The following is a 14,772-nucleotide window of genomic DNA, read 5'->3' as shown; positions in this document are numbered from 1 at the left end:
AAAAAATATGTGGTGCTATATTCATGACACTACATCTCATAAAATGAAATGATGTTTAACATATTATAAGTCTGAGAAGCTGTCCCTAAAAGCTTATTTTTTTTTACCTTTGTAAAACTTTACTGTGCAGAAATACTGCTGCTAGCTATCTTAATAATGGACAGTATATCAAAAGTAGAGAGGAATCTTTTCTGTTCTCACTGTATGTGGAAGAAAACATTTCTTAATTTTCGAACCCACTGGTTATCACAAACTTCTCCGAGTTCCTCAATGAAGCTAAACTCAGAAAAGCTAAAGTGAACGAAATGACTCATATATTCCCATTTTTGTTTTATAGGTTATCAGTATGACAGATTTCCTCTGATGTAAATCAACATTGTTGTCAACCATTTTTATTAAAAACATAAAAGAACACATTATATAACACACACAAAATGTTGTCATCTGAATTACTAGAAACATTTGTTACAAAGCGAAACATGATTACACTCTCCTAGAGACCCAAATGCAGAGGAAGAGCACGGTTCAACATCAAAGTACTACCACTTCAGTAACTATTGCGTCTCATCAACACTGCAGTAGCAGTGGAACTTGTGTCCCAGTCGTTAGTGTTAGTGATATGACCTGGCATCCTTGTATGCAGATGCCACCAGTGAAGTGTAACTGTAGTAGTCCCACAGTTTGTATTTTCTTTGCATCATCTGAGTTAATGGTTATCAGAATTAACTGAGTTGTTGAAGTGCTCAAGTCAGCAGAAAGTTCTTTCCACAATAGAATGTCAGTACGATTTTTCAATATACAATTTTTTGCTGTTGAATGTTTACTTCCATTCCACAAGCAGCGGTAAAGAAACTGCATTAGATGAAGTGTTTCTTATTGAAATAATACTAGCCTACATACGAAACATAGAGAAAATATCCAAAAAAGTATTACGTCATGGACCCAGAGTTTCACCTTATTGGGACTGGATTTGTTTTCCTAAGTTTATAAACATAGATTACTTTGCAGTAGCTTAAAAGTGAACTGCCCTTTGTGTGCTGTACATTAATCATCTTTTTTGGGTGCACAAAAAATTAATATGCAGCATGCTAAAGGCATTTTTCTTTTAAACTACTGCAGGTTATATACAGCTGCTGCCAAGATAGCCATCATAAGAAACTTATCATAGATATCTTTTATGTACAGGAATGAGAGTGGTGTTTAGTTAACTATTACTCTATCTCTTTTCCACTAGATTCTAATAACTTGATGTATTATTTTCCTCCATTTTCTCATCTTCTTGCTAAATACAACAGTAAGTGAAGATTTTTGTTTATTTTCCAAACATGGGCACTACTTTACCGTGTACATTCCAAGAGCTTCTTACTGATGCATAATATAGTACTATTAATATTCTACCAAAGTAAGCTCTACCACGATTGTAAAAGCATCCTAGTTCCATTGTTCTGGAATTGAAGAAGTGGAGGGAAACTAAAGCCACTTCTGTCATCAACCTACACAGGGTTTTCATAAGCTACAGGATTTTCACAGATTTTTAAATTTTAAAACATACAGATGTATGTGTACATCTGAGACAGCACCAGCAATAGTCTCCTAAAGTAAATCTTGCTATCCTGTATTCCATCTCTTTCCTACGGAATATTCAATACACATTTACTGTGGAACCCATTATTGTGCTGACAAGCAAATGGGTAGTTCTGAATCCTTGTATCTGAAATATACAACTTTCTCAGCAATAATTTGCTTCGCTTTGATACATTCAATGCGAACTCAAACAAAAATTACAAATTTAACTGATATTTTACAAATGTTTACACAGTTATTTATTCACAATCATAACAAAATGGTTATGTCATAGCTCATGAAGACTTTTTGGGTCTTTATAAGTTGTGTTTGCATGCACAACACATGAATATTTGTACTTCCATGGTTTCAAATTATCCTATATTGTTGCTGTCAATACATGTGTCCTCAATACAATTTTATTCACTATGTAAAGAATTAAGTGGTAGCACAGAGCAAAAAAATAAGATTATACCTTTAATTTATGTAGATAACAGTAATATGTAGCTTACCTCATCATCTGTTACACTCAGTGGGTCACATACATCAAGAGAATCATTTGCAGAGGTTAAGACCTGCATAAATTGAAAAGCATTAATGGCAAAATGAAAATATAATGAATTAAGAACACAGTATCGTAAGCTATGTTTGTAAATACTACACAGAGAAAAAGACAATTTCACTGTTACATTACTTCTGTCTCATATTTTCATTATAGACAGAAAGTCGGAGCTGTAATATAAACAAAAGCTTGAAGGTGCATCTCAACTATTGCAGAGACAAAGTTACCAACAGAACCACACATTGCTGTTGTCTAGCCAAGTGTTTCACAGTAACCCTAAGTACTCTTAAATGCAGACACAGGGCATCTCCATGCACTCTTATTTAAATCATCGCCACATGGACTGCATGAGTCTCTTTCTGAAACTAGTGTGGCCAACAATCAGGGCATACATTAAAACAAAAAAGAGTGCTTTAATAACAATATATTTACATAAGCATCACAATACAAACCCTTCCATTGTGTGCTACTTTTTCAAGCTGTTCTGGGTGGACTGTTTCCATTGTCATTTCACTTGAATTGTTTACAAATGAATCACTGTCATCAGAAAAATGATTGTCACTCTTGTGTTCACTTGGACATTCCTCTAAATGTTCCACTGTCTCTTCCTCAGAAAGAACTGTGTGAGAAGAGCTAGCCATTTTGCACCAGCTAACTTGAACATAATAATAGCAACCTTTCTCTCAACACAGCTGCTACAGTTCAAGCTAATACAGGGTTCACTACACAGAACTCCTATGCATCTCAGGATGTCTAGTACAGTGAGATTTGAGACAGAAGCTTTGAAAAATTGTGTCAAATGAGACTCAGCAATGGAGTAGAAAACAAAACTCGCAATGTTGAGCACCACTTGCCACAGGAGTGGAAAGGGTTCAATAACATTAGTCTCAATACCATACATGGTTTAAATAATGTAACATAAGCCACTTCATAATCTGTTCCATAAAAATACGGGAGAACTGCCGGATATCAGTAACTTCCTGCCACGATATTTCGGCGCAGAGTCTTCTGGCCATCTTCAGGTGAATGCCACTGTAGTAGTACTGGCGAGTATGCACTGAGCTCGGCTATTTAAAGCCTTCTGAGGTGACACTGCCCATGCGCTGCTCAGCGTGCGCGTTCATAACGGCTCCGTGAGCTGCGCCTCGCGCCCTCTACTGTGAAAGCCTGGTGTATCGGTGTCAGGTCGATTTCCATCTTTATGCAGATAACTACATCGACTACGAAGTTTCTCTATAACAGGATTCCAAGCAGAGTTCAGCTGATAACCGCTATCTCGATTGATGAGAGTCTCGTTGTCAGACAATCTTATTTCCACAGATTCATTGATAATCGAGCTCCAAAAGTTTGATGTATGGGCCAAAATTTTTGTGTCGTCGTAATTCATGGAATGGTCTGTGGAAATACAATGTTCGGCGATTGCGGACTTGGTGGGTTGGAGAAGGTGAGTATGCCATTGGTGTTCCACAATGCGTTCCCGCACAGTTCGTGTTGTTTGCCCTATATATGATTTGCCGCATTCATACGGAATTTTGTAAACACCTGGTTTACGCAGGCCCAGGTCGTCTTTAACGGATCCCACTAGTGATGAAATTTTGGAAGGAGGGCGAAAGATGACTCTCACTTGATACTTTCTCAATATTCTACCTATCTGTGAAGAAATATTCCCAATAAATGGTAGATAAACAGTCGACCTGAAGGCCTCTTCCTCTTCCTTGTTCCGTCGTTTGTAGGTCTTCATCACTCTGTTCACTTGCCTAGGTGAAAAGCCATTGTTCAAAAATACTTTTTGCAGGTGTTCCAGTTCCGTTTGAAGACTGTCGGCGTCAGAGATAGTATGGGCATGGTGGACCAAGGTTTTGAGAACGCCCATTGTTTGTGCTGGATGGTGGCAACTAGTAGCTTGTAGATACAGGTCTGTATGAGTGGGCTTTCTGTACACCGAGTGACCAAGTGTGCCGTCACTCTTCCGTCGCACCAAGACGTCTAAAAATGACAGACAACCATCTCTCTCTATCTCCAAGGTAAACTTTATGTTTCCATGTATGGAGTTCATGTGATGTAAAAATTCTTGGAGATGGTCCAGACCATGAGGCCACACTATAAAAGTGTCGTCAACGTACCGCCAAAATACTGTCGGTTTAAAAGTGGCAGAATCGAGTGCTCTCTCCTCAAAATCCTCCATAAAAAGATTAGCCACCAGGGGAGACAAAGGGCTCCCCATGGCGACACCATCAGATTGTTCGTAAAATTCGTTGTTAAATATAAAATATGTAGAGGAGAGAATAAGTCACTACTTTGCAGTTGTAGTGACTGAAGTCGACTGATAAAATCACCAGAATTCTTTATGTGATGTGCACACTTGCCTATCATTGGTTTGAGCAAAGATGCCAAGAATTTTGCTAGGTCGTAGGTGGCTGCTCCAATGTTACTCACAATTGGACGTAATGGCACATTTTCCTTGTGGATCTTAGGCAGTTCATGCAGCCTAGGTGGAACTGAACTGTTTGGTTTCAGTCTCTTGATGACCTCCTTCGGTAGAGAACTATTTGATAAAACTTCTGCTGTTTTTCGCACTACTCGGCTCGTGGGATCCTTATCGATTTTGTGATACGTTGAATCACATAATAAAACATTGATCTTATTAATATAGTCATCCTTGGTATGAGGACAGTAGCGTTTCCTTTGTCAGATTTTAAGACTACTGTATCCACATCTGCTCGTAAGTTACGGAGGGCTATCCTCTCCATGGGCGAGATGTTATTCTTCATTGGTGCACCCTTGGTCAATACATGGCAAGACTCTCGACGAACTTACTCCGCTTCATCTGTATCAAGACGGCGTACCGCTTCTTCGATGGCACTGATGAAATCCACTAGTGGCGGTGAAACAGGTGTGGGAGCAAAATTCAGTCCTTTTGCTAGCACAGACACACTCGCGTCATCTAAAGTTTTCTCTGTCAAATTAACAACAGATCGTCGAGTTGGAACTTCCTGCTGCATCTGTTTAGAAAGTCTGTCAATCTTGGCAGTTTGCCTCGTCACAGCTTTATCGTGGTTCCAGTTTGCTTTAGCCCATGTCACACCATCCACCCAGTCCACGACAGAGAAGATAGTCTTGCTGCCAATTCCAAATGTATGTGGAACATGTCCTTCGATACAGAATCCAATTCACGCTGAGTAAAACGAATCCTTTCTCCCACCAAAGCCATGCTTGCTTTACGTTTGATGTTATTTGCAGCAGTGGTATTTACGAAATGCACAATTTTGGCAAACGTTGGAATAATGCCCTTGTCTCTGCACCTTAATAAGAATATCAATGAGCTCAGCAGCCTCGCTCCTCTTTCACATAACTTGTCGAATCTTCAAATACATTCCATCACTTCCTCCCCGTAGAGTTGCTTGATGTGATGTTTAAAGCTTTCCCGGCGTACTGATTGTTCCATAAAAATATTGTCTGACAACGAGACTCTCATCAATCGAGATAGCGGTTATCAGCTCAACTCTGCTTGGAATCCTGTTGTAGAGAAACTCCGTAGTCGACGTAGTTATCTGCATAAAGATGGAAATCGACCTGACACCGATACACCAGGTTTTCACAGTGGAGGGCGCGAGGCGCAGCTCACGGAGCCGTTATGAACACGCACGCTGAGCAGTGCATGCGCAGTGTCACCTCAGAAGGCTTGAAATTGCGGAGCTCAGCGTGTACTCGCCAGTACCACTACAGTGGCATTCACCTGAAGATGGCCAGAAGACTCTGCGCCGAAATATCGTGGCAGGAAGTTACTGATATCCGGCAGTTCTCCCGTGTTTTTATGGAACAATCAGTATGCCGGGAAAGCTTTAAACATCACACTTCATAATCTACTCCTGCTAATGCTGTCACTCTTTTGAATTACATTTCATAGGTAACTTGTATTTCGTTATGTTTTCAGTGCAAGAATAATGTACTCAGTTGTTGGCTAGAACCATTTTCACATACATTCATTATGAAATAAAGGCACTGCCATACATGTAAAAAGTAAATAAGAAGAGAAAAATTTAGAAACAAGATTTTGATATACATCAGAGCCTAGAAGCATCTTTTTTGTTGACTGTTATTGAAAAATTTATTTTATAATCTTAACAGCCTATGGATCTCCCACTCCAAACTTTTTATGAGAAAGTAACAATTGCTGTTGAGCTACCTGATAGAGAAGGAACTCAGTTAATAGTTTGTGGAACATTCAATACATATTTTTTAAAGGATTTGAACTGGGATAATAACGCATTGGAAACATTACCCCACTCTTAACGATGTGATTCCAGTGTGAATTTTCCAACGTGTATGCACCAAGACAGCACAACACACAAAATGGAAATATTTTGATATACAGAGCTCAGCCTGGGGAAAAATTAAATTTTACCTCATTGTTAAGGTAAGTGAAAATGAACGTAGACTACAATGTGTTCTCACAGTGTATGCGGCTAAATGGCAGACTACAAACTCTCAGTCAGACCTTAGAACGTTTTCTGTCACCTACTGCTTCGTTAATTAATGCAATTTATTGATTAAGGTAAAAAATTACCCTAGATTTGGAGTCAACATTACAGTTTACATCCACTTTTAAGTGCCTAGGTAAGTAAATTCAAAGTCTGGGCAAAGGCATGGGCATACCGACATGGTGATAAGTAACAATTGGTTATGGTAACAGTGTGGCTAGAGGCTGACATACACACTCCTTTTAAATGTACATCAAGAGTATGTTTAACTACTATCACATTTAATAACTTTCCTTTACTTGGAATTTTGGCATAAACTCAGAAATATAAATTATTCATTAAAAGTACAAGACAGCTAAATGTATTCCTGTAATATATTAATGAAAGTTATTGTAGGACAGAGTTTTTATCAGCCTACATAATTTATAAGAATATGGACTTGTATTAAATGTGAATTTACAGCATCTATCAAATATATGTATTACACAAAATGACTCCTAATAAGAAGGGTTACTAAAGATATTACACATATTGCTACAAGAACTGTTACAGTTCTACTCTGGACAGTCAGTAAACAGTCTGCAAATAACTGAACATAACCATAGTATAATAATGCAAGACTACAGGAAAATTACTAGCAGCTAATCTATGCTTCCTTAACTAATGCACCATTTACATTCCAAAATTTGCCAATGATATAATTTTACACCACATGCAATTCATCTGCAAAGTCAATACTCACAAAATTCTCACTTTCTTCTGCTTCCAAATTTAATTCTGGAGGCTCCTTGATAGAACCAAGGGACCCTGAGATTACTAATGGATCTTCAAGACACTGAAAAATGAAAATATAATCTCAATTATAATATATTGTACACTCCTGTACATATATCACATGACACTGAATATGTTCTTACGAATACAATCATGATTCTAATCATCAATGATTATAATTCTGTATTATTGAGGAGAGACAACTAAACCAGTTTGCTGGCCAGCTATTCTACTACCACATATACATATGAGGTTATTCCAGTGCCACACAACACAATGGCCTTTCCCGTAAGATTCCAACAGGGCTCTCTCTTATGTAACACATTTCATATAATTAACAGACCTGGAATAGACACTGGCCTCACATCCTGCCTCTAGCAACACTATTAGCTATGTTTCAGTCAGTAATCTTTAAAGAAAGACTTAATTCAACCATAACTTCTGGGATCCATAAACTAGGTGCATTTCCTGGGGCCTCCTTGTCCTTACAGCTTTTGTCTGAATGGCTTCAGGTATGCATGTCAAATGTCCAGCCCACTGAAGTCTTCTACAGCTGAAACGCAGTGCTGTTTCCAGCTTTCAAGTGCTGAGTGCAAACAACTGCATGCACGAACAGTAGCTGTCTACAGAGCTGTGACAACAGTGAGACATTGCTACAAAGATGCTTACAAAACTACATTACATTAGTAGTTGACGTAGGTGTATAAAGCTACCACACGCAGTCCACTGCAATCATCAGTGATCAACTTATGCAGACTCAACTGCACTCTTCAGTTCCTTGACAACAACAGGCTTTCTTGTGAATCTCTGGCAATTTCTGCTACTTGTTCATCTTCTTGTCCACCAATATTAATCATGCAATGAACCAAATATCTTCACCAATATTTTATGCAAAGTAACAGTTCTTGTCAAATTTCTTTCACACACTAAAGCCATCAGCTTCATGTAGGTCCAATCAAACCATAACTATTATATTCCTAGATTTTAGAATTTTTTTAAAATAGTGTGCAAAACTATTATTTTCTTATGCTAGCAATTGATCAGTGATACACACTTTTATATTCATATTTAAGCTACTGTTTTCAGACGTGTTACTTTTACATTAGATAATTTTGCATCGTTAATCCTCTGACTGTTATGTACACGACTTGGTAGCTATGCCCTTTGGCGCTGCAGCACCATCCTTCCAGCCAAGCATTGGTTGCTGAATCCTGTTCATGCATCCACAATTTGTCAGCTTTGTGTTTTATAGTATCGTTTCCATCTATGGCCATCAAAAAAGTCAACAGGAGCAGTTTCACTACCACACCATGCATGGCACAGCAATGTGTAGTTTAGGACTGATGGCAGAACTGAGCCTCTGCAGATGTTACATGGAGAGGGGCGTAGGTGGCTGGTTCCCACACTATGCAACAGGCAACAGATCACCTGGCAAGATGCAGTTTGTGCACATATAGCATGGAGCTGAATCTTACACTAGACAGTGATTCCACTTTTATTCATTTACATAGTCCAATATTAATGAACATTTGTAATATGCAATAATATGTAAGTATGAATTCACCACATAAATTTCAAGTCAGTAGTTTTCACAGTCCTGAAAGTGTGGTCGGAACGAATCAGAAGTGTATGTGAAGAATGAATCTTGAATTTAGCGAGCATGTCCTGGAATAGTAGAGAGAGTCATACACTCTGATTCAGTGGAATAAATATGAAAATTGTCAGTAACTTGTAATGGCTCTGGGAGATGTGGTATTTTCTACTGGATTTGTCGATACCAAATTGTGAATGTTTTCTTATATTTTTTTTGTCAGAATTTTTATTATAATTTGCCTTATTATATGTTAATTTACTTATATTTTTGAGAGTGAAAGCATATTGATTACTATTAGTAAATGTATCGAAGAATAGCAAAGAGACTGATTACAAGTGGAAGCTTGTGTGTTGTGTAAAATGTCTTTGACGCTGGAGTCGTCTTTGACTATAGTTAGTCGGCAGTTAACTCTTGGTGTGTGTTGACGGTAGAACAATGTGAAGGTCGCCATCATAAATAATTTTGAATTATGTTAATATTTTTTTTATATAAACTATAAGAAGAAACTACATTCAAAGAAATGGTATTTGAAGCACCAAAAATGAGCCAAACACACTGAACCAGGTCATTTCTGCGGCCGACAAAGATCCAATGTGGAATCATACTTCCATTAGCCAACTGAAGCCAAGACTAATATCGCCTTGTATACATCTAACGGAAAAGGTACTGTCACGAAATATGCCAAATTTAAGTAAATAAAAAATAGTGAGCATATTCCAACTTTGTGTCTCAGCCGGGATAGTATATTTCAACTGGGGACTGTAGCCAGGATTTTGTGTTCACGAGATCTTCAAGTGCTATGAGGAAGAAAATTTGTGTGTGTTCATGCCAGTTTTTTCAGAATGTGTGTTACAGTATTTGTGTTCATCGGGAAGTAAAAGTTTTGGAGAAGAAATGTTTCGGCAAAAAATATAATTTTCGACAGAAGAAAATACTTCAAGAATTTGGTCAATAATCACATGGATGGAAAACGTGGATTTGCAACAGTACAAGAGTGTTCCAGATAAGTCACGAAACCCTCGTATTTTGTTAAAACAATATTTTTATCTTGTTTTGTATTGTTGTGTATAATTTTTTTTTTCACAATGACTTATGAGATTTTTGAGAGTATTGTGCCTAAAGTAGAAAGTAGTAATTTAATACACTTCGAAAATCAGGACAGGTCAAATGAAACAGAAAGAACCGATCAATTTGATTTAAAAAGTTTTCTTGTAAATTTCACGAAAGAAATTAAACAATCAGTTGATGACAATAAGACTTACTGGGATGAAAAAATTGATAACATTTTGTTGCAAGTCCAAGCAGTTAATACCCAAGTGGGTGATCTTTCGAACAGAGTTGGCAGTGTTGAGGAAAAAATTGAATCTGTGGAAGCAAAAGTAAATGAAATTGATGCTAAATTGAGCGGTGAAATTAATACTGTAAAAAATGAGTTACTGGTAGATAGGGAAAGAAATTTAATTGATTTTAATGAGACAAAAGGGGAAATTAAAAATTTGGATGAGAATACAAAAGTTTTGGTTAAAAATGTAGAACAAGAAACTGACAATCGTTTGGTTACTTTAGAAAAAAAAGTAGAGTGCAATGATTTAGAAAACAAAAACCTGTCAAAGAACTTAGCGAAAAATTTGAAAGTTTTGACACTGAATTTCAAAGCAAAAATCACAATGTCAACAAATGCAATCTTGTATCTAATATTCCAGTGAAGCACTTTTCGTTAGATGGACCCTTACATCCCGTTGATTTTATACAGTATTGTAAGGATTGTTTTTTACCTCACTCACCAGATGATATGAAAATTATATTTGTGAAAAAATTCTTGGAAGGGGAAGCTTTGACTTGGGCAAACCAGTTTGTAACTGTGGGGATGACCTTTTCAGAATTTGAATCAAAATATCTGGAAAATATTTGGGATGATCTTAAACTAGAATCAAAAGTGAATTTTTGAATGGGAGAAGCTATAGAGAATCAGATGGGAGCATGAAACAATTTTGCAAAAGTGAACTTCAAAAACTTATTCATTTAACAAAACCTTTGGATGACTTGACCAAAATTGATACCATAACGAGAAGATTGCCATCAGCAATGCAGTTGAGTTTAGTTCATTGTCCTGATAGTAATGTTGAGCAGTTTCTCAATTATATTGAAAAATTGGATAGGGCAACAACAAGAACACACAGTGGGTTTACTCAGAAAGGTAATGATCAAAATTGGGGAAATGATAAATTTCAAAAAAGGGAACAAAACAATTATCATGGTGTCAGTCAAAATTCAGGGGGATATAACAATTTTCAAAAGAAGGACCATAATTTTTATCCAAAACAAGAACAACATTTTCGCGGAAATAATCAACAAAATAGAGAACACTTTAGGGATCAAAATCACAGAAATTTTGCTAGAGATCAGTACAATAGAAACTACCAACAATCAGGTAATGTTTGGCATAGGAATGGGAACAGAAATGCTGATCAGAGGCATTGGCAGATCCATAATCAGCAGTTCAAGCAGGAACAAGTTGTAATTGAGGAAATAAAAAACGAGTAGACGCCCCCTTGAAGGTCCGCAAGGTTGAGGCAGAAGGTGAGCATGAAGAAAGGACCAATGGATGTGACTATCATAAACCCAAACATGACAGTTCCAAACCTAAGCTATCACATGAGGTTATTAGTTGTTACTTATTGAAAAAATTTCAAGAGGAAAATAATGATATTGATAAATATAAAATTTTCAGTACACAAGAACATACAGTAGATAAAAGTAATTGTGATTCATTTAATTTGACAGAGTTTTACACTTGGGCAGAAAAGAACAACACTTTGTCAGATGATGTAATTTGTAGTAGTTCAGAGATGTGTGTGAATGAAAGAAAGAATGCATACTGTGAGAATGAAAATATTGGTGAAAGGGATCTGGTAACTTTAGAGAGGGGGAAATTATATTTTGAGGGATAATATGAATGTGTATGACCTGAATATGTATAATGATAATGACGTTGATGATGAAGTTGATAATGATGGTAATGATATTGATGATAATGTTGAGGAAAGGTGTTTCATTAGTTTAAATAGGGAGTTGGGTATACACATGGTTGAAAATGGATTAAATAGTGAGAATATTATAGAAATTCCCAGGGATGTTACCAGGATGAATAAGGCTCACAAACTGGGTGTATGTGAAAGTGTGAATTTTGATGTTGTTGGTAAAGAATCTGACTACACAAATAATGACACATGTATAACTTCTAGCCTAAGTGTAACTTTTACAGATACTAATGACACACACACATTTCTTATGAATCTATGGCTGAACAGTGAAACTATTTCTTTTGACAAGAACTTTAGAAACATGCTTATTAATGTATGTGAAACTGTATGTCCTGAGTGGTGGAAAAAGATGAGATATTTTATTTTTGAAAAGCTGAAGGATAAGTACTTCAATAGTATACAATGTGATTTGGATGAAAATTCTTGGCTATTTGAGATAATAGAGAGTACTAATGACAATTTTGTATCTTGTGCAAATTTTATAACTGTGACAAATAATAAATATAATGGTATACCATATGATTCTGATAAGTATAGGTTTGGGGAAATTGAAAGTGATTTATTACATGAGGATACAGGTTCTGAGAAAAGTGATCAATTTTGCAGTCCTTATATAAAAGTTCAAATTGGGTCATGGATTGGTAAATGTTTAATTGATACAGGAAGTGAGATCTCAGGAATATTTGAAAGGTTAAGCAAGAAATTGAAAGCAGGGAAAGATTATGTTGAAATGCCAGTTGTTGGGGTAAAGATAAAAGGTGCTACTGGGAAGAGCAGTAAATTGGTACAAAGCCAGGTTTTAGTGACATTTTTAATTGAAGGCAAGTTGTTCACACATGGATGTTTTGTAATCCAGGAATTTAATGAGGATTTTCTTTTGGGTATGAATTGGATAGTAAAAGTAAATACAGCATTTGATTCGGTTGGGAAAAAACTTTTGATAGAAACTAGTGAAAGGGAATACATTCAGACAAATTTTGTGTACACACTTGGTGATCAGAGTAATGGAAATTTTGACAGTATTAATTTACTAAAAGAAAATAGATTGGAGAATATTGAAATTCATAGATTTGATACTGATGAAGTTGAATTTGGGAATTTTGTAAATTTGAAAATTTCAGAAACACAAAATTTATCTGGGGAGCAAAAACAACAGTTAGAAAATCTGCTGTGGGAATACAGTGATGTTTTCAGTGACATACCTGGTAGGGTAAAGGGTTATCAGTGTGAGCTTCAGGTAAAACCTCATGAACCATTTTTCATAAAACCATACAGTATTGCAATATCAAAAAGATCTGCTGTTGAGTAAGAGCTGAAAAAGATGGAAGGATGTAATATAATAGAAAGGAGTATCAGTGCATGTAATAATCATCTAGTAGTAGTTTCGAAAAAAAGATGGTGGAGTAAGATTGGTTTTGGACTCTAGACCCTTAAACAAAATTTTGTTCAGACAGACAGACCATCCCGAAAATATTGACGAGTTACTCTATAAATTTACAGATATAAAATATATGTCAAGTTTGGATCTAACTTCGGGTTTTAATCAGGTACCACGTTCGGTTAATTCTAGGAAATATACTGCTTTCTTGTACAATGGTAAGAGTTACCAATATTGTGTTGTGCCATTTGGGTTAAATTCTTCCGTTTCCGAATTTATAAGAGCTTTGGATCATGTACTGGGGCAAGAACTTGCATCTAAATTGATAATTTATGTAGATGACATTTTGGTTACACGGCAAAATTGGGAGGAACATTTTTCGATTTTGAAGTCAGTTTGTGAAAACTTAGAAAAGGGGGGATGACATTGAAATTAGAGAAACGTAAATTTGCAGTTTGTGAATTAACTGGGTTTCCATCTGAGCTCTTGATATTCATAGAAGTCGTTCTCTTATCTCCAAAGGTCTCTCTAATTCTCTTTCATTTTCCTGTAGGCGGTATCTATCTTACCCCTAGTGATATAGGCCTCTACATCCTTACATTTGTCCTCTAGCCATCCCTGCTTGCCATTTTGCACGTCCTGTCGATCTCATTTTTGAGAGGTTTGTATTCCTTTTTGCCTGCTTCACTTACTGCATTTTTATATTTTCTCCTTTCATCAGTTAAATTCAATGTTTCTTCTGTTACCCAAGGATTTCTACTAGCCCTCGTCTTTTTACCTACTTGATCCTCTGCTGCCTTCACTACTTCATCCCTCAAAGCTACCCATTCTTCTTCTACTGTATTTATTTCCCCCATTCCTGTCAAAGCAATTTATTGTTCTTTATACTGATGTTGTGGGGAGCGAAAGTACTCTTCACAAGAATGTGACTTGTGGTAATATTGTAGTAGAGAGGCAAGTGTACATAAATAATTGCAAAAAATTTAGATAATACTGATGTATCTTTAGCTGTACTAAAAGAAGAAAATTATAAGCAAAAAAAATACAAAATAAAACAACATGATTAAAAAAAGTTTAAAAAGAAAATCATACGCAAAAAATTATAAAAAAATCATGACTAATAAAAAAAATATAAAAATTAAAAAATCAGAAGTTAAAAATATATATATAAAGGCAAATATAGAAAAAAACACTACACTATATATGTCCAGTAACATTTTTACTGTACAATATGTAAGCATAATGAAATTAACATTAATAAAAAAAAATTAAATCTTATTCTAGGAAATGAGTTTTACCTTTCTATTATTTTCAATCTGTATGCTGTGTGTTAGAGTATCTCTCATGTATGTTTTATACCATGTATATTTGTCATG

The 14,772-nt window shown here is 36.1% G+C and overlaps 1 protein-coding gene across 4 annotated transcripts in view; it reads right to left on the bottom strand.

Annotated features, from left to right (window-relative positions):
* The window catches only part of LOC124720127 (zinc finger protein 99-like), a 258,728-nt gene that overhangs the window by 109,071 nt on the left and 134,885 nt on the right, over positions 1-14,772 (bottom strand). For all 4 annotated transcript variants that reach the window (XR_007006073.1, XM_047245423.1, XM_047245425.1 and 1 more), the window contains exons 5-6: positions 7,349-7,441; positions 2,076-2,138 (exon numbers count right to left, since the gene is read on the bottom strand). Coding sequence is in view for 3 of the 4 variants with exons in the window: in XM_047245423.1 (XP_047101379.1) it covers positions 2,076-2,138; positions 7,349-7,441 (156 nt within the window). In the remaining variant the exon portion in view is untranslated. The remainder of the gene's footprint in view (positions 1-2,075; positions 2,139-7,348; positions 7,442-14,772) is intronic.

The sequence above is a fragment of the Schistocerca piceifrons genome, chromosome 11, assembly GCF_021461385.2.
Source record: "Schistocerca piceifrons isolate TAMUIC-IGC-003096 chromosome 11, iqSchPice1.1, whole genome shotgun sequence".
In the NCBI taxonomy this organism is placed as follows: Eukaryota; Metazoa; Arthropoda; class Insecta; order Orthoptera; family Acrididae; genus Schistocerca; species Schistocerca piceifrons.
This window is presented reverse-complemented; position numbering and strand designations above follow the sequence as displayed.